The following is a 25,468-nucleotide window of genomic DNA, read 5'->3' on the forward strand; positions in this document are numbered from 1 at the left end:
CTAAAGATCAAAAGTCACTAATTACTAAAAATATTGACTGAATCCTATTTTTCCAGCAATAGAAACATATGTCCGATCTCCCCTAATCTTTGTGTCGGTACATTAGTCTTAAAACCAAGTTACTATTAATTGACATATTATTTTCGTTAAGTTTCTTTTTTCATATTTTATCCTTATTACCTATAAGCTTCCATCCATTAATATTCCTTCTACCACACTTCAGTTTTGGATAAAAAATCTGCATTCTTTTATTTTGTTTTTCTCTCATATTTATGTGTCTATGGCCACAAGCTTTTTATTAATCCAAGAAGCAGCATAGTTGAATAACAGAAATTCAATTATTCATATATTACGTGAACTCATAAATCTTTGCTAACAATCGTTCTACTCTCTCTCTCTCTCTCTCTCTCTCTCTCTCTCTCTCTCTCTCTCTCTCTCTCTCTCTCTCACACACACTCACACACACACACACACACACACACACACACACACACACACACACACACATATATATATATATATATATATATATATATATATATATATATATATATATATATATATATATATATATATACTGTATATATATCCACAAACTAAGCGTTTTATCAATCTGGGATAGGGTGTAAGCCTACTGTTCTGTGCTTGGGGTAAAGTTCTCTTGCATGAGGGTACACTCGGGCACACTATTCTGTCTTATTTATTTCCCCCTTTTTTTAATTGCTTATAATTTGTATATGGAAAATTATTTAACTGTGTTTACTGTGCTTGAAATCTTTTATTTTGATTGTCTATTACTTCTTTTGTCGTTTATCTATTTCCTTATTTCCTGTCCTCACTAGACTCATTTTCCCTGCCGGAGCCCTTTGTTTTTCCAACGAAGGTTGTAGCTTAACTAATAATAATAATAATAATAATAATAATAATAATAATAATAATAATAATAATAATAATAATATTCCCAAGTCGCCCAGTGCTGCCCATTTGATAGAACAACAATATCAATCAAACTTTTACTGACATCATCTGAATTGTAATAAGAATAATGGTAACCTAATTGTAGTAGTAGTAGTAGTAGTAGTAGTAGTAGTAGTAGTAGTAGTTGTTGTTGTTGTTGTTGTTGTTGTAACCACAGTCTGCATTATCATTATCATCAAGGAATTTGCGGGTGTTTGTTGTCCACATTTTTTTTTCAACCGTCTTTTGTTTCCATTCATCGACTCTTTGTAAGCCATTTGCCGAGTGAGTGTCATATTTTTTTTTATCCTCTGAGACTTTGCAATAAAAGATCTTCTGTTTTAAATGTACGTTGTTTCTCTTTATTTGGATGTTTGTAACCTTTTACTCAAAGTTCGGCTCAACTATATTTCAGACAGTTGTTTTTCTTTAATTGTAGTTATTCGTCTTTCGAGTGGTAAGCATTATTTAATTGTTACTGAAAAACACAATTTAGTAGGAGAGGTCAAATAATTCTGAGCCATTGAAGAGTAAGTTATATTTTAAAACGTCGAGCTTATCTGTGTGAACAGCGCAAGGCCTCAACATACCGTAACCCGTAATCTATAATGGGAATAGTCTTGTCATCTCATAACAAGGTCTAAGAAATACACACTCATGTTTGTAACTAATTACACGAGAGCTGTTGACCATTTTTTATGGCATTTACATACTGTAGATTCAAAATCAATTATAATACACTGTAAGGAGCAGTAAGTTACGGTAAATCAAATTAAGATATTAATTCTCAAAAGCAAATTAACATATATAAATTCAACATTTCATTAATGAGTCGATCAATCTGTAAACAAAAAATCAGATGTTGACGTTTCAGTTGTGTCAAGAGTGCCATTGAGCATCTTACAAGCACCTGCTTAAAAAAAGAAATAAAAAAATAGTGCGGGTTGGGTGATCCATTGCACTCGTCAATATTGTGATGATGGCTGGTGTACCTTGCCAGCTACTCATTTTTCTTGTTTTTATTTTAGCTTTTATTTGATTATTCTATAGTTCAATTCAATGTATTTAATAGAGAATAATTCACGAGCGTTAGTACTAACGATACAGACAACAATTTTGTAGTAGATATTTATGTATTTTTATTGAAGTACAGATGGCATTCTCTGGAGGCGCGCAGGAATACCATTTAAAATCCAGAGCAACTGCTGTGTTGTTTACATCTTGCTAAATGCTCGTAATCACGACCATTTATAATAATAATCTGTCTAGATCGTAAATTTTGTAGTTTCTTTGTTAAACGAATAGGCGTATTAAATTATTAAACTTAGGTAATAGTTTAACACTTATAATGCGTATTTTATCAAGCTACATATATAACTTGAAATATAATATATTACTCGTATATATTCAATGAAAAATATAACCTAAAGTATATAAAAAACGACCTTTTCAGCGACATGTCGAATTCCAAAGGGAACTAGTTTGTTAGGCGGAGTATGCACCTGATCGAGAGCTCAGTGGCTCGATCGATGCAGTAGTGTAAGGAGGTGGAAAGTGGCTGTAGTTGGAACGTTACTGTTTTATCTCTATTTTTATAGATATACGAACCGGATTTACTGTGAACCTACGAGCTGGTGTGCTGAATTGGAGGGTAAGCAATTAATCCGAACCATTTAGCACCGTCAGGGGTCAATAGACCCGTTGACAGATGCTTCAGATCAGTGGATTTTGTTGTGAGCTGTGGTCTACTTGGGTGTGTATGTTTGTGTGTGTATCTGAATAACGTGAATCGGTGTTAAGAGATATACTCGAGTTCCTATGACTCAGGAGATCCTCCAAGCATTTCCTGTCCTCGTATCGGGCGATAAGCAATGGGAAGGAGAGAACAATGGCTCGCAACATCCTTCCATTCCTTCGAATGTGTCACCGCATCGCGTCGTATATTGGGGGACGAATCTCTGTTGTCCGATGGAGGGAGAAATTATTAGCCTAAATTTATTTGATTAGAGTCGTATGGTGTGGTGGGAGTTGTTAGCCTCTGTTAGCGTAATAAATCAGGCGATAGGTTATCAGCAGTGTTATCCAGATAACGTTGGGAACTTTGACGAGGTTACCCAAAGGTGTGTTGTGATGCAAATAAGTTTTAGGTATTTATTTGATCGAAAATGCCTTATCTTTCATAAGTACCGTAAATGATGTTCTCTGCAGCTATTTTGGAGGAAGTTTCGGTTATCGAAGAACTGGCAAGTTAACTGGGCTGGGTGTGGTGGTGGGTGTTCACCCCTTACTGAGGAAGGATGCTGTCACCAAGTTAGGCTAGGTTAAGCGGTAGATTTTTATTTTGCTACAATAATTGAAATTATGAGTTCTGGGTATGTGTAGAGGCAATTTTAAGATTTCTGAGATATTCGAATTTAAAGATAGCAGATTGTATGTATGATAGCGGACACTGTGTGTATGATGACAGCCAACTTTAGATACATCAATTAATGGTAGTCTTACGGAGGGGGGGGGGGGCGTTGTTATACCTTCAATTAGTTAGTAGTTAAGGACAGCTTGTAGGTTAGGGGAGTTTAGGTTAGTTGGTTCCTATTTTCGGAGGCTTTGTATATTAGCGGCCAGTTCCTCATGCATTGATTGAAAATGGACCTAAACTTTCCCCCCCCCAACCTAACCTACAAGCCGTGTCCTTACCTACATACTTAGCTGGCCGCTATCCTACATACACGCCCCATTTTCTATGCATGTAGGAGGAACTGGTTGCTGGGTTTCATTGTAGTGTATTACAGGGCAATGTAACCTAGGAAAACAACTACTTTTTCTTTTAGAAAAAATTACGCTCTCTTGGAAAATGACTCGTTCCCGTCGCAAATGAATAGTTTCAGAAATATATATACATCTATATCATCCGATAATGGGGGACCGGTTGCTGATATAAAAACGGCTCCAAAATAGTTAAAACTGAATAGTCCCATTTCAAAAGTAATACAATCTAATTCAAAGTTCCCACCTGATAAAATGCCTGTCTTAATCTCCCATGGGACTATGCCTCCTTGCGACCCTCTATAGGACTTGTGCCCTCGCATTACCTTAAGGCTGAATATATCTGTATCGGATTTTGGACCAGCTTCCCTTCTGAAACATGGTTTCAGTCGTCATTACCGAATGATTTGAAAAGTACTACTTTCCAACATTACCATATTGAAACCATTCTAAAACTGCTAGTATATAAACATGCCATTAACACTTTATTTCTTAAGAATGGGAAATGTTTATCTAGTGGTTCCCAACAACCCCATTATCACAAATAGGTTGGTGATTGGGCAAAAAAAAGTCACATGAAAATGCCATTGTTTGGAATCTTGAAAGTCATTTAGAAGTGGAGACCAGTTCCTAACATACAGAATTTGTGAAATTAATGTCCAAGGATAAAGGATTTGGAATTTTAATTATGTAGCTCCTAATCTTGGGATAAAGGGTTAAAATGAGTGTTAAGAATTTTTATTTTGTCTGGCCAATCACCTGATAAATGTGCAAAAGTTGAGTAAAAACAATTTTAAAGTTCCTGTGGAATGAGTTTAGGGCATCTGTAGTAAAAGTGACGATAAAATCTCATCCTTGTGGGAAAGTGATTTTCACATTGGGGTAAAGAACAAAGAGAGTAAAAATAGCTCATGACAAAGTATGTTTCTTGTTTATTAGCTGACCTTAGCTTAACTTGATCCAACTTAAGGACAGGGTTCTTCTTTGTATACAACCCCAACTTAAACCTGGTTTCTTAATGTTTTTGAGATTTTATTTTAATTGTTCATTACTTTTTATATCATTTATTTATATATCCTTATTAACTTAAGTCACTGGGTTATTTATCCTTTTGGAGGCCCTTGGCTTATAGCATCTTGCTTTGCCAACTAGGGTTGTAGCTTAGCTAGTATGTAATAATAAGACTTGTTTCTATTTTGTTAGGTAATGGGATGTATTGATGGTTTTATGATGCTACCATGTCACCTTCTTAATATGGCTGAGTATTTAAAAAAAAATTTCAATTGATTTTATATTTTCAGTCGAAATACTTATGGATGGCACTGAATGACCTAATTGGTTCTAATACGAGCCATCTACCTCTAATTTAATTATCCAGTCTAATCCTGTTTGCATAAGTTGTAAATGTAAAATGAATACAGTATTCTAAAACTCATTATATAACATTCAACCCCTATCTTTTTTTTTCTTTATTCCTCACATAGTTAATTTATTACTTTTTACTTGATTTTTCCATACTTAGCTACATACTTTATTTGTGCCTTCAAGCTTTTAGTACTACACTACGTATTTACTATATGACAATAATAGCTATGCTGTAGTATCATATGTTTAACTCGGTGTGTTTGGGAAGAAGAGCTATGAATAATTATACGTACATACATATACCAAGGTACTTCTCCCAGTTTTGGGGGGTATCCGACGTCAATAATGAAACAAAAATTAAAAGAAAAATAATAAACGGGGACCTCTCCTCTCAACGTTCCTCCCAGCCTGACAGGGGACAACAGAGTTCAGCTGGTACTGATAAATTGTTATAACATGTAGATAACCAATTAGGGTTTTTATGAAAGAATGTAGGTAGAATATTTTGTAACTGGCAGATTTGTTCTTATCTGAAGAATGTATGAACCATGTGTCTTTCTTAATGCTTGTCTCATGTTTCGAAAGATTTTGGCAGTAATTATTGGGCCAAAGCAATCATTATTGTTTTCCCCAATCCCATATCCAACAGTTATTAGTTGACTGCAATGGGGAATCTTTTTGTGGGGGGGGGGGAGGAATGGTGAACTGTGTTCAAACCTTGAAATGAAGTTGCTGAAAAAATGTGTGGTTGCATCCTATGATTCTAAAAAATCACAGGGAGTGAAAAGGAAATGTGGATGTTATGTATGATCTGGATACTGAGTGGAAAATGATCCTACCCAAGGCTTCTACTGCTGCCCATCTGGAAGTTTTGTCTGAATTGCATTGTCCCTCCTTGGACTAACCTAGCCTACGGTGCCCAAAATTATTGAAAAAACATGCTAGAATCTTAAGCCTACTGTTTCTCACTTTTTTCCTAATTAGAGGATTTTTGGAATACCATTTTCGGTTACTTAAAATCTGTTGAAGTACTTGTTTGTGTAACCCGTTTACCTCAAAATATGCTATTTCCTTAGTACAGTCTTTTTAACACAGACACTGCATTGAAAGTATGGCCACCTTATTTTGAATAATTGCAGTGAAGTACTGAACTCATTATCCTTAATCTCCTTCCAGTGCAGCTGCAAGTTGGTAATTCTGGTCTCCATTTAGAATTAATTACTCCCTGATTTGTATGTTTCCCAGTCACATTTTTTGGCATATTCTTCCTACTTGCCATAGAGGGGTTAGGATAATCCCAAGAGAATCCTAAACTGTAATCCGTAATATACCATCAACACGTTAGTTGGGGTAGAGAAACTCATGACTTGAATGAAGCTAAAAAATTTTACTTACGCCACATATTGAAGTTGGATCTCAAATTATGTTGAGGGGCATGTGATATTTGTTAATGGTAACAAATAACTTTGTAAAAGGTAGACAGAGACCAGCACATTAAGAATAATTTTATCTTTTAAGATTAATTTGTTGGAATATATAGCAAAAAATTTAAGTTTTATTATCTGCATTTTACTAGTATCTGGGAGTACAGTTATACTGTATTTGCAACAATTCTAAAACAAAAAGTATCCCAGTTATTTTTGTCAATATAGGGTTTTAACTTAAAGCTAAGAATTATTAGTTTTTTCTATTAATATTGAGCTCACCTAAGTTTGTATCCTGGCAGTCACAAGCGCAATTTTTCATGTCTTCACATGCATTATACGGTGCTCTGTTTTACTACAATTCTTTCCCAGAAAGCATCTGTAGCCAAGTGTCTCGTATACAATATATATATTTACTTTAAAAATTGAAGATTGTGGGGGGGGGGGGTTTGGACCCTGTTGGTTGCTCAATCTCTTAAGATTTAGCTAAAATTGTTCTGAAACATGAGGGATTAAGTTTAAATATGTAACAAAATTCAAGTTTTATTGGTAGTAAGGCTAGGGTATTGAATCCTACTCGCCCTGATATATTTTTTAACATCTTTTTAACGACAGACAACTCATTTCAAACTTTTAATATCATTCATGATTCACCTTTGAAAAATAAATGTTTCTTAAATTGCTAAAAATTGTATGCTGAGGAAGTCCTGCAATATTGTATTTTTTTATTTTATCTGGTTAAATGTTTGTGCACTTTTATTCTGGCTTGACTTGAATATTGCACCGTTTGATCTGCACTGGACTCTACTAAAAGTATTTTACATTAACTATACTACTTTTCCATGATGTATCTCTGATCTTTAATATTAATTTCTGCTACCATCATGGTGCATGGGTTACAGTATTAGATTCGTCTTGAAAAGTCATCTCTTAGCCGTGTGTACCGTATGATATATTATATGTCATTCACAGCAGTATTAGAGCTGCTTACAATGTTATGATAACATTAGTTATGTGGTAAGTTGAATGTAACCACTGAATTGACTTGAGATTCCTATAAGGCTTATGTGAAGGATTTGTTCTCGAAGATGTGAAAACTTGAGCTAGTTTGAAAAAGAGCCCAAAAAGAATGGATTCAAGTATAAGCTGGACTGCTGTGGATTTCCTATCTCTCTTGCTCTGTGACGAGTGTAGATAGTGTCCTCCTTTGTAGTGGTGTGATTATGATTGGAGGAGGAAGAAGTTTAGGAGAAACTTTGGCTTTAGCGTTGATTATGTCCAAACTGTTACTAAAGAAGCTTTTTTATTTCCTCTTCGCCTACTGGTACTCAAACTTCTATACCTTTGTCAGCTTCCATTAGATCTGGGGCCTCTGGAGGAAAACCAAAGATGCTTCGGGTGAGGTATGAGTACAATATCAACTCCTCATATTGAAGGTGATATAGGCTATGTACCTCCCTGCCTTCTCAATCTTCATAGGCATTGATAGTGATTTGTCTGTGGGTATGGTGTTGAAAGTGTTGGCAAATGCCAGGAACTCCAGTACTTTGCTGCTTTGTCGTCCCTTATGCTGTTCCACCTTCGGAAGGAGCTCAAGATGTGATGCCCGTCGACAAGTCCTCGATTGCTGTAGAAAATGATACTCGTTCCTCTCCTGTGGTTTTATTGCCGCTGGTCAGAATGTCCTTGACTTTACTTCTGGTAAGGGGAAGAATCATGCACCCTCCTTACCCTTCCACCTTTATATCTTGGATGCTGCACCACTTGCGTCAAAGATGGAAGCGAGCCAATTTCTTAGATTAGTTTTATAGTGAATGCTTCTCCGGTCGGTGCTTCTTTATACTGATAGCAGAATTCCTTGTGTTCCTTCTATGAGAGAAGCTCCCCTCAGTCCCTGCAGTGAATGGCTATTGCTTGGCCTGAAGCCAAGTCTTCAGACCTCTCCTTTTTGTGGAAGCTCTCTATGCTCATGAGCTTCTAGGAGTCTTGTCCTCCTAAGGAACTCAAATTCCTGGCAAGGGATGTCACTAGATTTCTCAGGTCCCTATAAGAGCATTTGAAGGATCTGACACACTTTCTTCTTCCCTTGGCCTCAGCGAAGTGCGTAGGTGAACTGCGTGAGATCTCGTATGTCACTAGTCATTCAGACGTATGGAAGGTGGTTTCCTTTACGTTCGTTCCTGAGTTTATAGTGAAGACTCAGAACCCCAATGTCCATGATTCTAGGTTAAAGTCCTTCCCCATCTCCTCCTTAAATGAAGCAACCAGAAGTCAGGTTGACTTGTTTCCCTGCCCTACTAAGGCACCCTGTTGCTATTTGACGAGGACTCGACCCTTCAGAACGAAACGCCTTCATCAGTATAATACAGTACTAGCTGGGTGAAGCAAATTATATCCAGGAATACCACCATCTGACTTTGGGAACCATCAGAATGATGTATTCTGCATTATCCGAAGTATCAGAGGGAACTTCGTAAGCAGTGCTCATGAAGTCAGGGGGATTGGTTCAACACTAGCCTTCAAGAAGAACATGTTAGTGGTGCAAGCTGGTGTCTGAAAATGCCAGGTGATCTTCATCGCTCACTGCATTCAGGAGTATACTGTACACACACCTGCTTAGCAGGTTGTGTAGCAAACCTAGCTCCCTTACTCTTGCATCAATTCCATCTCTGAATGTAGATCTGGGGTTGCTGAGTCCATTAATAGAGATCGAGCTAAAATTAGTGCATGGTGCAATTTATGGGTCATGAAGTTGAACCCTAACAAAACTTGTAGGTTAGTCGGGGACAATGGCTCCTCAGCAACCATATCTTTGCATTGATAAAGTTTCTTTAACTATATAAAACATTAAAATTTCAGGCATTATTCTTTAGCACAAATTAATTTTTGAAAAAACACTAGATTTGTTTCTTTAATGGCAAAAAAAGATTAGTTTACTGAGAAAGTCTTGTAAGATTTTTGGTGATCAATCTATTCTGGAGAAGTGTTTTAATTCTTTTACTCTACCTTGTTTCAAGTATTGTCTGGTCTTTAGCTGCTAAGACTCATAATTTCTGGAACAAAAACTTGGTCTATTGAATTTCTGATCTTGATAGTAATCTTTGGCACTGTAGTTTGCTTAGTTCTTCACACATGTTGCATAAGATTTTTCAGATTTCTGACCATCTTTTGCATTCAAAACTTCCCAAACTGTACCATCCTTGTGTGTAGTACACTGTACAGTACTAGGTACGGTATGCAGGTAATTCTAACAGGTATTCCTTCTTTGTCATAAGGCTCAACACTACACAATATTTTGAAAGTTTTATTCCAGCTGTGACAGGATTGTGGAATGATATTCCTAATCAGGTAGTTGAATACAGTAGATGGAACTTCAGAAGTTCAAACTTGCAGCGAATGTTTTAATGTTGAACAAGTTGATATAAAACTCTCTTCACAGTGTGTATGTGGCATCTATTTTAACAATGTTAGTGATATAAAATAATTTTTTCATTACTTCTGTATTGTTTACTGTAATTATTTCTGCATTTTCTTTCCTCACTAGGTTATTTTCCCTGTAGGAGCCGCAGGGTTTGTAGCATCCTACTTTAACATATAGGGTTGTAACTTATCTAATAATAATAATAAGGATAGGTCTTCTAATAAAGGACAAAGATTTGTGTTGATATAGCAGGGGTTCCCAACCTTTTTGCACTCGCGACCCCTTTGCTAAAAATCTGAAACCCATGCGACCCCCTACTTAAAGCTTACTATCATCAGCTTAATTTTCCTTTTATTTTCTGTTAAGTTAAGGCGAGGGAAAGAAACTTCTAAGAAAACATTTAAAATTGCTGTAATTATTTATTAGCAAATTAAATCACATTAGTCCAACCTGAATTCACAAAGAGAACATATATTTCTTAAAATAATATTAACATAGGTTTGAACAGCCATCCAACCCAGCTAGTGGGATGCCTGATGTTGCATTTCAGCAGCAAGCTTTGAAATTCGTGGCCGAACGTTTGTTAGAGCCAGTCTCATGTCATCTCCAACATCCAATTCCAATCTGTTCCTATTCTTTGTTTTGATATTGACAAGAGTGGAAAATCCTGCTTCACACAAGTAGGTAGAAGCAAATGGAACAAGGATACGTAAAGCTATCATGCTGATTTTGGAGTATGACTGATACATACCGCACCAGAACTGAGTCACGGATTTCACCTTGAAGAGATCACGAGCTGAAGATTCGTTCCTTAGATCCAGATATTCATCTTGAATTTCATCTGGGATGCTGGATACATCAAGTTCAGTACAAAATGGGTTCCTTACCAGGGCCTCCTGTTCCTGTGAAAGCTTAGGAAAGTAACGCTTAACTTCCTTTTCTAGAGACTGAAGATGTTCGCAATCTCATCCTTGAGGAACTGATCCAGTTGGATGTGAGACTCATCCATCACTCCACAAAGTTTTTCAAACATAGCGATGTTTCCAAGATTGGTTTTCCGACGCCAGTTTTGCAGTTTGGAAACAAAGGCCCGAAGACTATCTCAAAAAAGAGAACATGTGTTTCCCTTCCTTGAAGCTTCAAATTGAGCTTGTTCAGCTGGTCAGAAATGTAGGCTAGGTACGCAACCCTTTTATTCCATGCTTCATCTTCGAAGTGGACAACAAGATCTTTCCTTTCTTGAGTCTCCAGGAATAGCTTTATTTCATCTTTCATTTCAAAGACACGATTAATAACGTTTCCTTTCGACAACCAACGTACTGCTGTGTAGAAGAGAAGGACTTCGTGGTCAGCATTCATGTCTTTGCATAGTTCTTTGAATAGGCGAGTGTTGAGTGCTTTAGTCTTGATATAATTTAGAATTTTGATTACAGATTCAAGCACTTCCTGCAGAGAAGCAGGGAGTGTCTTACTGGCGAGAGCATATCGGTGAATCATGCAGTGGATGCCCTTTGCTTGAGGTGCTAGCTTCTTCACTCTCGATTGGAATCCTGATTTCGATCCCAGCATAGCTGGTGCCCCATCCGTACAAACCCCACACACGTTTTCCCATTGAAGATCTTCCTCTTGGAAAAAATTTGAAACATTTTCCATGACATCATCAGCTTTTGTTGTGGTTTCAAGTGCACTGCAGAATAAGAATTCGTCTTTAATGTCACCTGAATTAATGTATCTCACGAAGACAAGCAACTGAGAACATGAACTTACATCTGTTGACTCATCGAGCTGAAAGGAAAACAAAGGGGAACCCTTATTTTCAGTCAAAACCTGGTCCTTCACGTCCATAGACATTTTAGAAATGCGCCTCTGTATAGTATTATTTGACAGGGATACTTGCTGCATCTTTTTTGCACTGGCTTCTCCAAGAATAAGATTTACTGCTTTCATCATGCAGGGTTTAAGTGTTTCTCCAATCGTGTGAGGCTTTTTTTGTTTAGCAATTTCGAATGCAATCTCATATGAGGCTTCCAATACTAATATCGAGTCTTTGGCTTTTAAGACACCGTTGATGCCGTTTGAAGAAATCCAAATCCTTCTTTGCGTGTTCTGGATGTTTCGTCTCGAGATGACGCTTGAGTTTTGATGGTTTCAATGACTCTGCACTTAGGATAGTATGGCACATAACACACTGTGATTTCTCAATGCCGTGAATAGAATAAAAATGATATTAGGAATATATTCAATTAGAAAATAAACAAGAAACTTAAATAAAAACATGTTTTCAATCAAAATGTCATATCACAACAGCATGCTTGCCAGACACAGCTCACCTCTACTGCTTACTTATCTCCTTGTTAAAATAAAGTAAAAATTTTGAATAATGCACGCTTTGGAACACTGACTGGTGGTGAGTAATTTACGAGCCGGGTATAAATTTCTTAATGCATACGATAGACACGTAAATAATAATAATAAAAAATATGCATGACTAAGAACAAATAGAATAGATACACGTGAAACATATTGCCAGAAGAGCGAAAAAGAAGTGTAATCAGCAAAAGGTGGTTACTCGAAGGTTTTGCAGGAATAAGTTCTTTTCTATAAATTTCAGTAGTTATGTCCACCAAAAAATAAAGAAAATTCAGACAGTTTTTTCATCTATCTCTTGATAACTTTGCTCTTACTTTTACTAACAGCTCTACATTAAAAGATTGTTATTCGAAGGTTTTGCAGGAATAACTTCCTTTTATGAATTTTTTCTAACAAAAATACAGAAAATCATACATGAACTAAAATAACCGTAACTCACATAAAGATAGTTATCAAATTTATAGTAAATCGTAGCCACTTACAAATCAAAGAGAAAACTAAAACTGTCAGAATAACCAAGTTTGTCTTCAATATTTAAGTCACAAGTGGAAAAGTGAAATAATCCACTCCGTAAATGACGGAAAAAATCTAATGCATCGTTTAAGAAACAACATAAAAACGTCAAACAAAATACACAATCATAAGAAAAAAAAGAAATTTTTGAATATGATAAACAAGAGAATAATAATCATCACTTACTTTTCAATGGAGACGATGATGCAGAGCAAGATGAAATGAAATTAATGTTATCCCAAGCTACTTCTAACAAGGCTACGCGACCCCCCTGCCAAGGCTTCTCGACCCCCTTGGGGGTCGCGACCCACCGTTTGGGAACCCCTGTGATATAGGAATAGATCACCAATTTAAGTTGATTTCATTTTTCCTAACTATTCAAACTGGTATCCTCTTTAGGTGCCTTAACCTCCCCACAAGTCTTAGTTTAAAGTCAAAGTGACTATTAGAGTACCCAGGTTTGTATGATTAAGAAAAATACAAATAACTTTAAATCTTTTTACTGTATTACAATCTGGTTTTCTTTTGCCAGTACAGCACCTTTTTATTGTTGAAAATACTAGTCGAGAGAGACTGGTTGTAGAATGTCAATGTAACTGAGGATCCCTTTTCTTTGATCTACTGTAATGTACATTTAAACATCATTATGCCATACTTTAGGGCTATTTGTCATAACTTAGTTTGGCATTTTTTATGTCATTAAGGATAAATTGTTTCCTTGACCCAATATTTTTGGAAACCAAATGACCTTCTCAACTTCCTAGAAATGGGAACAGAATAAAGTGTGCTGTACAGTTCAAGCCATAATTTATTTTTTCTTTTATTTCAAATTCAGTCTTTTCATCTCAAATCTTCTCTCTTCTTTCAAAAGAATCAGGCCCTGTAAAAAAATGTTACACTGTATTCTACCAAGTACTTAAATGCAGTTGTTTGTTATGTTTGTTAAAGATAGGATGGTTAGTGTATTTTTTGGGACCTAATCAATATTGGGTTTAAGACAGCTTAGGCAATAGGAAAAGTAGTAGATTTCTTGAATCATTGAAGATCTTGAATAACTTGTAGTAAATTTTGAGCTTTAGAGAATTTGTAATAAAGTTTTCAAGTGCATATACCGTGATTGTTGTAGTTTTATTTAAATTAAGGCAAAGTTTATAGAGCTTTAATATAGAAAGGGAAATTTGATAAATGGATGTATCAAGTAAAATAGCATAAAGCTTGAATGGACTGAGAGTTCATTTTTTCCCCTTGTTCAGTATATGAAAGAAAATGTTGTGTTTAATCTTTTGGGTAAGATAGGTAAGATAGGATACTGCTCAACACTTTGCCTAAAGGAAAGATGTTGAAGGGCATTACGAGTGAGTGCCATCACTGTACCTCATATGGCGTACTGTGGGAATTACCTGATTTTTTGCAGTGTTACTTTGACTCTTAACTACTTTTAATCATCCTACTGTACCTTGGATCTTGCTGCTTTTCTTCCATCGTACTGCCCAACCTCTCTAATTTTTACCTCTTTGTATAACTAGACGGTTTTACTTAGATACACATGCTAGAATGGCCTCACAGGGCACAGCACTGGGCTAGACTATGTAGCCCAAATCCATAAATCTATAATAAAAGATTTTGAAGCACAGTGTTGGAACATCTTATAAATACTCTACTGTTGATGAGAATTTGAAAGATTAAGGAGAGGGATAAAAAACTTTTACAGCAGTTAATAATGAATGGTAGAATGCAGGGGGGTTTCAGACCTTGTTTTGTAATGGAAAAATGTTGTTCAATGTATGACTTTATTAGGATTATTATTAGTGAAGTAGGTGTGAGAGGGGGTTTCTTGTTCTTCTAACAGGTGAACATCATTGGGCTTATTTTCAGAAATATTAACTGTTAATTTAAAAGTCAAGATTTCCGTTAAAACAATGCACATTTCAACGGTAGTCCTGGCTAATGAGATCCTCAGAAGTTATGCTTATCGACAAACCAGACCCATCTTAAATCTACAATGAAAATGCCGGCCATTTCCTGAGAAATATTTATTTTTATTTTTTTGAGGATTCCCTGTTTGTAAGGTTTGAGAATATGAACTTTGGAGATTGAATATGATAAATGTGATCCTTTGCAATGTATGATTGCCAGTTGATGGGTATAAAGCACTGTACAGTACCGTACAGTATGTGATCGAGCAAATGGGATGGGTCCAGCTGTTTGCTTATATGTCAGTGTAAGGTATTCCTCAACTTTCTTTTGGCTTGATTAGATGTATAATTATTGTAGCTGTTATTTTACAATATGCTAAAAAAAGACTCCTCCTCTTGTACCTCCTCCACTTGAAAATACAGTACTGAAGTGGGCAATTTAATAGGTTAAAAGGTTCAAAAGAAAATATGTATTGCATTATATATCCTCTGATGAATTTCATCTTACAGGATATCAGATGGAAGATTTTTAATTGTTTTTATTCTGTACAAGCCTCTGTCCTTTTGTAGCTCTAAGAATTTGGTGATGGCTGGCAATGGCGATTGAATTATCAAGGTTTTATCAACTTCTGTCCGGTACCACTGTAGGCCTTGGACTGGCACCATACTAGGCCTCCGTTGAGACTTGCCCTGAAGATCTGTGCAGTGTTTTCTTTATTTTCTCTAAACAGTTTTATTGTCTGTGAATCTGGTAAAACACAGACATAGCTAAGATTGCTGCAAGTGTCATTGTGGTACATTCGTGAGTATAGTTGGGATTGATCCTCATCCTTTGTGCCTGACGTGCAGAGGGCTGGGATTGATCCTCATCCTTTGTGCCTGATGTGCAGAGGTCACCACTGCACCTTGGATTCCCCTTATCTTGTGTGCAGGGAGTGGTTGTCCTCCCAGTGGATGAGGTTCTAATGATGAAAGAGGAAAAAGGCCAATCGTGATTGTTCTCCTTAGGGCTGGTCAGTGCCTACTCGCCTCTCAACTTCTGAATCTTGACACTTTGGTTCTCTTGAAGAGCATACTGAAGAAAACTGACAGCAGTATTCATTCAAAATGGTAGACTCCCATGCTTCCACCATAGAAGAGAGAAGATGTATGCTCCAAAGTGAATTGAAGATCACCAGCTTCAACACCATCCACCCGAAGCTCTCCTCAAGTAGGGTGAGAAATGCCATAATGCACTGCAGATACTCTCTCTGGCTCTCTCAAGAAAGTAGTACTATTCAGAGATTCTTGATAATCATTCCTTCCCAAGCTTATGAAGGTGGGTTGTTATAGAAAGGGAAATTATTTGTAGTATTTTCTGCCTGATCCAATTAGGGATGAATTACAGTACCCGCACTATACAGTACTGTATTACTAAAAGGACAATACCACTGTTGCCGGTTGTTGCACATTGATTTGAGTTCCAGGTCAGGACAATTAGGCATTGCCGAGATTTCTTTGTACAAATTATAATTCCAACATTCATAAGTTGCCTTTCTTGCATTTGGCCCTTGGGTTTAGGTTATTTTTTATTTCAGGTTATGTAGTGCACTGTAGGCATTATTTCAGTATCTGCAACCTTCTGTTTGGTCACTAGTTGCACTTATTATTTAGCCTAGTGCCCTCTTTTTAGCCTTCTACTTTGTCTCGGTTCCTGCCCCTCTTCCTCCGTCTTGCTGTCCAACTTTTAAATTTTTTCCCCCAGTTGCACCTCGGCGCCAAAAGGTATTCGTGGCCCAAGTACTGGATCATAAGACCCAAATTTATTTTAAATCTAATTATTTTTTCCTAACTTTAGTTAATTGGCTATCTATGGTATATGGGAAAGATTGTCAATATTCTTATTATGTGAATTTATCCCTTAATGATCTTTGATGGGATTGTTCTTATGTAACTTGGTTATCTATGAGGGATTTATGTCAGTGATGCATGTTTTAAATTTTATAAAACACACTAAGCTCCAACTTCCTCAAAATATAGCCAAAAGGTTTCTAGTTTCTTATTGTCGATTCTAAAAACGTCTGTAGATACATATTGAAATAATTTTCCAATTCAGGTATTAACTTTTTGTATGTACCACTTAACTTGGATGCATGCTGGGGTAGGTTTTATTGTTCTTACATTACAAACCATCATAATTATGCAACTGCTGAAACAGTAATGCATAAGGAATTAGGTTTGGAGGTCAGAAAAACAAATTGTGAGATGGTCTTTTGAATAGCTGTCTTTGTTCTGGTCTTGATTTTCACAGCTGATGAACTTCTGTGGTTGAACCTTAATGTGGTTGATCCTTAAGGATCTTGATATGACTACTAATCACCTTGCCTTGCTATAGTGTTTGCTACTTATGTATATGACTTTTTGTTTTACAAAGGTGAAAGACTGTAGCAGATCAGTGGCATTAGTTAACCTGACGTGTTGTACTGAGGGTCTTTGTAGAGGCTCCTTGGTCTGTAGCTGGATCTACTTTTTAGGGTTTTATATATCAGTTAATGCTTTTTTTTAATTTGCTCTTGCAAATTTTATCATGGTGAAGCTGCTGGTATCCTCTGTACCTTCTTGTTGAATGTCACGAATGCTTGGCCTTATCATTGAAATTCTATACATATCCATCCATAAAAGATGAAAAGGGCTTAATTGCCTTTGTCAAAATCAAACATTTTGCGAAAGGTATGTATTCACCCGTCAGTTTGTCAGTTTAAATATTTGTTTGTGAGCAACTTTACAAAAATATTACTGTACTGATTTTGACTGAATTTGGTAGTCATGTTAGTATGACCCAATGATGAATCTAACATTTTGAATAAAGTGCATAGAAGTACAAGTACGCAGCTGTACTTTGAAAATAATTGCATGTTTAGTAAATAGCCAATATTTTGTTAGTTTATTTTTTCTTTGTGAGAAGCATTATGCAAACACTACTGAATCAAATCCAGCAAAACTTGTTGGGCATGTGGGGTTTGACCCAAGGACAAATCCATTAGATTTTGAAGAGAATACAGTACATCAAATTACAAGTACGCCGTGAAGTTGAGCAAAATAAGACCGCTTGATGCGGCGAAGGCATGCTCTGTACAGAATGCCCCTATAATTTAACCTGAAATTGTATAGTGCCATTGGATGCTTGTAGGTTTTATTTCAGTTTGTTGCTATACTGTATTTTGAAATTAGAAATACTATACTGTACTGTGTAAGTTCATACATTTTTCTCATAACTTGGTCTAAGCTACACAGATCAATGGCTTTAACTTAATTATTATTATTATTATTATTATTATTATAATTATTACTGGCCAAGCTGCAACCCTAGTTGGAAAAGCAAGATGCTATAAGCCCAAGGGCTCCAACAGGGAAAAATAGCCCAGTGAGGAAAGGAAATAAATAAATGATGAGAAGAAATTACAATATATCATAATGGTTTTTTTTTACAAGACATATGGCAGACAGACATGTCTGCCTGAATCAAGATAGGTTGCTAGAAGTTAGGACCCATTGATTAGCTTTGTTAAAAAATTTTTTTTTTATAGACTTGGTAAATAGTCCTGCAAAGACTAACAATTGCAGACTTTCCATTCAAGAAAGGAATTCTCGTACTTTAAATATATTGTACTTAAATAACCAAAGTGTTGATAATAATGATGAAGGCATTGGATGTGTCATAAATTTCCTTCACGTAATTTTTGCATGAGTTCATGTCTGGTTGAACTTTCGTTTCTATCGCATTGTGTACATTATTCCCACTACTTTTCATCCTTTTGCCGCTCTCACGCTCCCATCACAGGGCAAAGCTATAGTGTACAGTATTGCTCTTTGAGGTTTTAGTGTTTTTTTTTTTGCCCTTGGGACCTAGGTGTCTCAGCAGCTTCATTTGTGATATCATCTCCCTTTCTTCATCTTCGTTACCACTAACAAATTTGACTGGTTTTCACTCGGCATGGTTAGACTTCAAAATATAACATGCCAATCATAATTTCTAAATATTAGCCATGTCTTTAAATTTGCTACAGTATTCTCTTTAACAAATAGCCATTTCTCTACTGCATATATAAGTTTAAGTAATACTGTATACACATGTATCTCTCTTCCTTTTGCTTTGATTACTCCGCAAATTGGATTGTTTCTAATATTTCTCTCCACTTCATTGGGATTCACTGCTACAGTATTAAGTACCAGTAATATATTCAATTATGTTGTCAAAGTAGTTGAAACAGTCTAGTTCCTTCAATCCATGTCCGTTTACCTTCGCTTAGCCCTGCTTCCTTCACTTCACTTCATCATTAATTGTTCTTCAGCAGAGAACTAAAAAATCTCTGTGCTCAAGTAAGATCTTGCCTCCACCAATGGTACGTTGGAGGAAGTTTTATGACCTCGTGGCTGCTGGTCCTTTTGCTCTTACCAAGGAGTGATGCAATAACATTGACACCATAACCTGTATTGGAAAGACTAAGTGCAGGAGGAACATTTTTTTTTAACATCGAAATCTGCTTCCATGTGCAAACCCCTGTTTGGAACACTGGTCGGAGGAAGTGGCCTACTTTGCTTCTTATCATGATGTGACTTGACCTGAGAATAAGAAGAATTTTACTGATCTCATGCTGTTGAAAGCAAAGGCGGTCATCTTCCTCGCATCAGTTAGCTAACCAGTTTGTCAGGGCTCAGAGCTCTTCCCGGCACAGGAAGGGGAGGATGCCGTAGAACAATGGAGAAAAACTAGCCATGACTAGTTTCTCCGTTGAGTAGTCACATTTGAGAGAATAATGACACCAAGATCAACTCCCAGGACTTCAATGAAGACTCCCCTGTATTCGGAAACTAAGAAGTCTGGCCCCATCAAGAACCAGTTCCTTTCTGTCAGCTGTGGTTTCATCTCACAGAATTGTCTATTATTCTCCTTCCTTTTGTACCTGGTTAGGACTGTCTAGTGTTGTCAGAGGATGCTAGAGCTGGCTGTCCCCTCCAGAGGCTACCACAGGTGCGAGATGCCTGTCGAGTCATGGGGCAAAGAAGTACTGTACTTACATGGAGTTGAAGAGCGTACGGTAAAGGTTCTTCTGGTTATGATCTATCTTTCACCATCTCGCCCTCTCAGTTGGACTGAAGACATTGTCATCATACCCACCGAATTCTATCAAAAACCTCGCCTTTCGGGCAGAAGTAGAGAAGATACGCTGCAGGTCCTACAGGACGGATCTACAGGCTTCTTTAGTCAGCTGTTGCTAGTGGATCAAGTCTGTTCATGAGCATAGCAAGTGCAAAATTAATGTTATTGGAGTCCTATCAAATGAATTTCCAGTGAACAGCTGAGTCACCTATGTTGTTTATCCTCATGGATTTTGTAATGCGTAGAACAGTCTGAGATGGTGGAGAAGGATTGGACTGGATTGGTAACAGGAAATTAGCAGGCCTAGAGTATGCTGATGATATTGCCCTTTTTAGCAGAACACCACAGAATTTGCAATGCTTGCTTACCAGAATGCATGAAATATCACTCAAGGTTGGGCTCAAGATAAATAGAAGAAAGACAGAGGAAGAGAACTGAGTATGCAATGGAAGATTGAATATCATTGGAAGGAGAAAGGATTAATGGGGTTGAATCATTTAAGTACAGTATTTGGGAACTATGATCTCCAGTACAGTCTTTAGAATTAGAGTTTAGTGAAAGATTGAAAAAAGCAAACCAGACAATGGGTAGGTTAAGTAAAATTTGGAAATCAAATCGTCAGAAATTACTTATAAAAATCAGACTATTCATCAGTTTAGTGAGATCGGTGATGCTGTAAGGACCAAAACCCTCTGAAGGATATTGGGAGTTAAATGGCAGGACAGGATTAGAAAGGAAACTTTGAGAGATTACTCGAGAGCCAAATGTGGATGAGATCATGATGAGGGGTAGATGGAGATGGTTTGGGCATGCTCTTCACACTCTCCAAATGTTTAGCTGGGCTCCACTATGCAATAGAAGAGTTGGAAGACCTGTGCTTACATGGCTGAGGACTATGAAGCGTGAAGTAGATGATGATGAATGGAAAAGTAGTTAATTAGATGCCGAAGATAAGTGACTGGCAAAATCTAACAGTGTCCCTTTGCTTCAATAGGCATAAGAGGAGAAGATGATGATGGTGCTAGTGGAGAAGTCGTCAAGAGGACTAGAGACTGATCGTTTATCTTTTCTCCTCAATAAAGTTTGTGTTAAAGTCTATATTAAAGATACACACACCAAGCACTGTGCAGACTGTAATGAGGAGGAACAACTTCATGTTTGCCTATGATTTGAAGGCCACGCACTTTTAGATCCCTATCCATCAAGCCGACAGAAAGTTTAGTGTTTCCACTTCATCCTCGATGGCAAGGTGTTCAAGTTCAAGGTCCTGTGCTTTGACCTTCCCACTGGGCATCCTGCAAGTGTTCTCTTGAATGTTTACTCTGGTATCAGCTTCGTCTCATACCAGTGGCATCCATCTATGTCTACTTCTAGTTTACTGGCCGATCCTGTCTTCCTCCTGGGATCAAGTACAGTACTGCTGTGGGCCAACTGTCTTTGCCAAACCCTATATGCTGAGGTACCACAAAACATTTACCTTCATGTCTTTTTACAGGTGAAGAGACACACTCCTCCGATTGAAAGGCTTTTAGTGAAGTACCATTCTGGGGATTTCTGGATAGCTCTGCCAATCCTCTGCATACGTCTACCAAGCAAAGGGGTTTATCATCTGTGTTGGATGTTGTTGGAGGAGTTTTTCTCTGCTTGAAGCATCTGTGCAGTGATAGCAGATTTTCTTTCTTACTTTTGCTGGTAGAAGCTCCTTACAGCAGTAAAAAGCTATTGCTCAGCCTTCAGCCAAGTCTTCAGGCTGAAAGGCTTGAATCTTTCCTCCTCATGAGAACTTTTGATGCTTACGAGGTGCTTTGAACAGTTAAGTCTACTGTTGATCTTTTACCGCTGTCGTGGGATGGTACATGTGTTCTCCCGTCACTCAGACAACCTCCCCTACAAACCTTTAAGATATTTTTCAGTTAGCTCTAACTGTATTTCTCCTTGCTCTAGTGTCACGAAGTATGTAGGAGAGTTCCACAGCACCTCATATGCCAGAAATCATACTGAGGAATGGAACAAGGTTTCTTTTTCCTTTGTTCCAGAGTTTGTGGCAAAGAGGCAGATTTTTGCCATTCAGGACCCAAGGTTTGAATCTTTTTTTTCCCATTTTCTCCCATAAGGAGGCAACCAATAATGAGTAGTTGCTTTTATGTCATGTGAGGGTTTGAATATGTTTTCTGGTGGTGATCAAGAAGAGCCTGCCTGGCCTCACACTCACAAAGTCAGAGGAATTAGTATCTTTCAGTGAGTCAAGTATTGAAGGCTGAATTCTACAACTGATAGACAACCTTCATCGTCCACTATCTGAGGAAGTATATCCCCATGTCTTTGGTTATGTTTTCCCTAGGACCTGTGGTAGTTGCTCAGCAGGTCATGTAGTGAACCTAGCTCCATCATGGGACAAGAATTATCTAATTAAAGATAACATGCATGGGTTGAGTATTGCCAAAAAGTGAAAGTTATCTTGCAGCTTGAGCCATATACAAGGTAACTATTACTTCCTCTAAATGGTCACTTGTAATTTTCTTTAAAAGTAAACAAAATTAGAATCTTTGATAACTCAATGATGACTGGGTCAACTGGTAATTTATTATACCTTAGTCAGACAGCTCTAGGCACATGTAAAGTACTGTTTTGTCTTTTAACAAATGTGAACTGTACGAGAATGATTTAATGGCGAGATGTAATCATATTTTAATTTTATGCTAGGGAAGTTTATAGTTGCTCCACCCTATTTCATAGCATTGAATCTTGCAGTTCTACAGTGCACTACTAGCCTTTTTGCATTGGGGAAGGTTATACTGTGGGGTATAGTAAGATGACTAAGACAGCAAATCAAGAAATGAAAGATACTGTGTGATGTGTATGTGCTCTGTCTAGTATGTGAATTCATTTTCTGAATGGTTTTCTCTGTATGATTTTAACCTTAATGATTCAATTATGGTTATCCAAGCACAGTTTATAATTACAGTAATTGTTGAATGAAGGTTATAGCACAAAGAAAATAGTGTTGTTGAATTTAGTTTGCAATTAAGTAATGAATTGTTTCAGTTTGATATATTTTCCCTTGTAGCAGTAGCAAATTTGTTATGTATTTAATGTAGTCTTTATTTGTAAGAGGATAATTTTGGTTGAGAATTTAATGCAACATTTGTTTTTTGTCTTTCTTACATTCTATTTTTGCTTTCAGAAGTGTGCGGTGTGCTGAGTCGGAACCATGAGTTACCCGATGCCTCAACAGGCGCGGCCAAGTAAGTTTGAAGGGGAGACTAGTTTCCCAAATTTATTATTCTTATTATGAAAGTAATCCTTATCACGGAATCATATTTGAATACCACCAGCAAGCAAAATATGGAAAGAAAATTTCACTGGTTTTGTGAATGGACTGTGGTTGGGAATAGGTAGTCACTTGCTAATTTCTGTAGTTATAATAATGATCTCCCAGTTACTAACAATAATCACCCAGTTGCACAGGTAAAATTTTTTTCATTTGCAAACTGAATTTTTTAAATAGAAGACTTACCTGGTAGTTATATATTTAGCATACGTCTCTGACGTCGCGGCAGAAAATTCAAAACTCGCGCCAATCACCGATTGGATAGCCAGGTGTACCACCCGCGCACCCTAGCGAGGTACCTCGGAACCATCCCCTGATCCCTCATATCTTCTCTGCCGCCGATAGAGGCAACATTGTTGGATATTCTCTTCGCTTTTTCCTAATATTGCTCTCCCTTTGGTGAAGTACAAAAATTTGGTTTTTGACTCTCGCTTGATTGGATTTTCTATTGGATACTCTTGATTTATGTTTAGATATTGATATTTTGACCCTTGCTTCTTTTGATCTTTAACAATTTTTCAAAATGGCTACCCCCCCCTGTAACTTTTAGTGTGTGTGAATGGGTCTGAGACCCGGTTGCCAAAGGCCTCCATTGATCCTCATTCGCTCTGTGTTAAAGTAGAGGTAAGGTTTGCGAGCTGGATGATAGATTTGATGAATGCCTTCTATTATCTGATCGTGAGTGGCTTGAATTCGATCGCTATATGCGAAGGTTAGAAAGAGATAGGTTAAGGCTTAGTTCTTCCTGCTCTTCTAGAGATTTTTCCTCTTCCCATGTCACTGAACCTATTCCTTCCCCTATAGTGGTAGTTCCTGATCCCACTAAGAGTACCGCTAATGAGCCTACACTTAAAGACATGATGTTGGCTATTCAGGTGTTGGGCGCGAAGGTTGAGTCTATCGCTGCAGATAGGACGCAATTAATGTCCGACGTTAAGCAGCTTAAAAGTGAAAGTGCGAGAAGTGCAGTGAGTGTTTTTAGTGCTGTGGAGGGTGCGCCTGCTCGGGCTTGTCGTTCTCCTAGTCCTAGACCTCTTCCAAGGTCCCCAACCCCTGGGAGAAGGAAAAATGAAAGGAAACGAGAGGCTTTAGCTCCCGTGCAGACGTCCCCTCGAGCGTTCCTGTTGACGTTTCCCAGGACGTTCTCCCTCACCATAGGAAAAGTGAGGTTAAGGTGTTTTATTCATCCTCGGATGACGACGTTCCTAAAAGAGGCTGGCGTCAAGCGTCCAGACCTCTTAAGCGGAAGTTTGATAATGGCAACCAGCGTCCTTCCAGGACGTCACAAGGTCCAAGCTGTAGCCATTGGAGTAGCCCAGAATGCTTTCCTTCTACCGAAGAGAGCTCGTCTTCCAAGCGTCCTGCTAGGACGTTAGATTCTTTAAAGAATCGTCCAGTTGTTGGGCAGTTGTCTGAATCAGGCATGACCTCAGTTCATGCTCCTTCGCCTCCTTCAGATTGTCTCTCGCCCTCTGGACACACTAAGCGGTCTTTGAGCGGTGTAGAGAACGAGCCTGGCATTGATGTATCGTCACCTGTTTCGTTACTAGACCCAAATCTTAATATGTTGAAAGAGATGCAGCAAAAGCTTTTGTCCTTTATGCAAAGCTATCAAGCTATGGAAGCTTCCGCTCTGGACGCCAAGCGTCCCAAGACGTTGAGTCGCGAGAGTCTTGCAGACGAACGGCAAGTATCGGGACGTGTTGAGCATTTGACAGTGCGTAGCGATCAGCGTCCTGGTGAACATGACGTTAAACGCCCTACATCACACGACGTTGAACGTCCTGCATTCCAGGAAGTAGAGCGTCCTTCAAAATGGAGCGCCGAACATCCTATTAGGAGTGATAGTGAGCGTCCTACAGCAAGTGCTTTCGAGCGTCCATCAAGACGCGATTCCGAGCTTCCTCCAGAGCGAGGCGTCGAGTGTCCTTCTTTAGCTAAGCAGGACGTTGAGCGTCCTTCTAGTCGTATAGTCGAGCGTCCTTCGATCCAGGACTTCGAGCGTCCAGCAAGACGGGAGGTCGAGCGTCCTCCAGGACGGGAGGTCGAGCGCCCTCCAGGACGGGAGGTCGAGCGCCCTCCAGGACGGGAGGTCGAGCGCCCTCCAGGACGGGAGGTCGAGCGCCCTCCAGGACGGGAGGTCGAGCGCCCTCCAGGACGGGAGGTCGAGCCAGGACGTCGAGCAAGATCCAGAACTCCTTGGCTCTGATCGCGTGGACCGCGAGCGTTTCACAGAGCGTCTAAGGGACTTTATCAGAAGAAGTTGAT

At 38.0% G+C, this 25,468-nt stretch overlaps 2 protein-coding genes across 2 annotated transcripts in view; one reads left to right on the top strand and one right to left on the bottom strand.

Annotated features, from left to right (window-relative positions):
• The first annotated feature begins 2,451 nt into the window (after positions 1-2,451).
• arm (armadillo) overlaps positions 2,452-25,468 on the top strand; it is a 48,636-nt gene continuing 25,619 nt past the window's right edge. Inside the window, exons 1-2 of the mRNA XM_068374986.1 lie at positions 2,452-2,608; positions 23,054-23,114. Of these exons, the coding sequence (XP_068231087.1) occupies positions 23,081-23,114 (34 nt within the window). The 5' untranslated portion in view covers positions 2,452-2,608; positions 23,054-23,080. The remainder of the gene's footprint in view (positions 2,609-23,053; positions 23,115-25,468) is intronic.
• On the bottom strand, positions 10,939-11,877 carry LOC137642871 (protein FAM200C-like). Its single transcript, XM_068375738.1, has one exon. It carries the CDS (start codon positions 11,875-11,877, stop codon positions 10,939-10,941), a length of 939 nt encoding a protein of 312 aa, XP_068231839.1.

This window comes from Palaemon carinicauda, chromosome 6 (genome assembly GCF_036898095.1).
Source record: "Palaemon carinicauda isolate YSFRI2023 chromosome 6, ASM3689809v2, whole genome shotgun sequence".
NCBI lineage: Eukaryota > Metazoa > Arthropoda > Malacostraca > Decapoda > Palaemonidae > Palaemon > Palaemon carinicauda.

What these genes read in the sequence shown, in the direction of transcription:
- LOC137642871 (XM_068375738.1), bottom strand. Translation starts at nt 11,877, where the DNA reads ATGAAAGCAGTAAATCTTATTCTTGGAGAAGCCAGTGCAAAAAAGATG.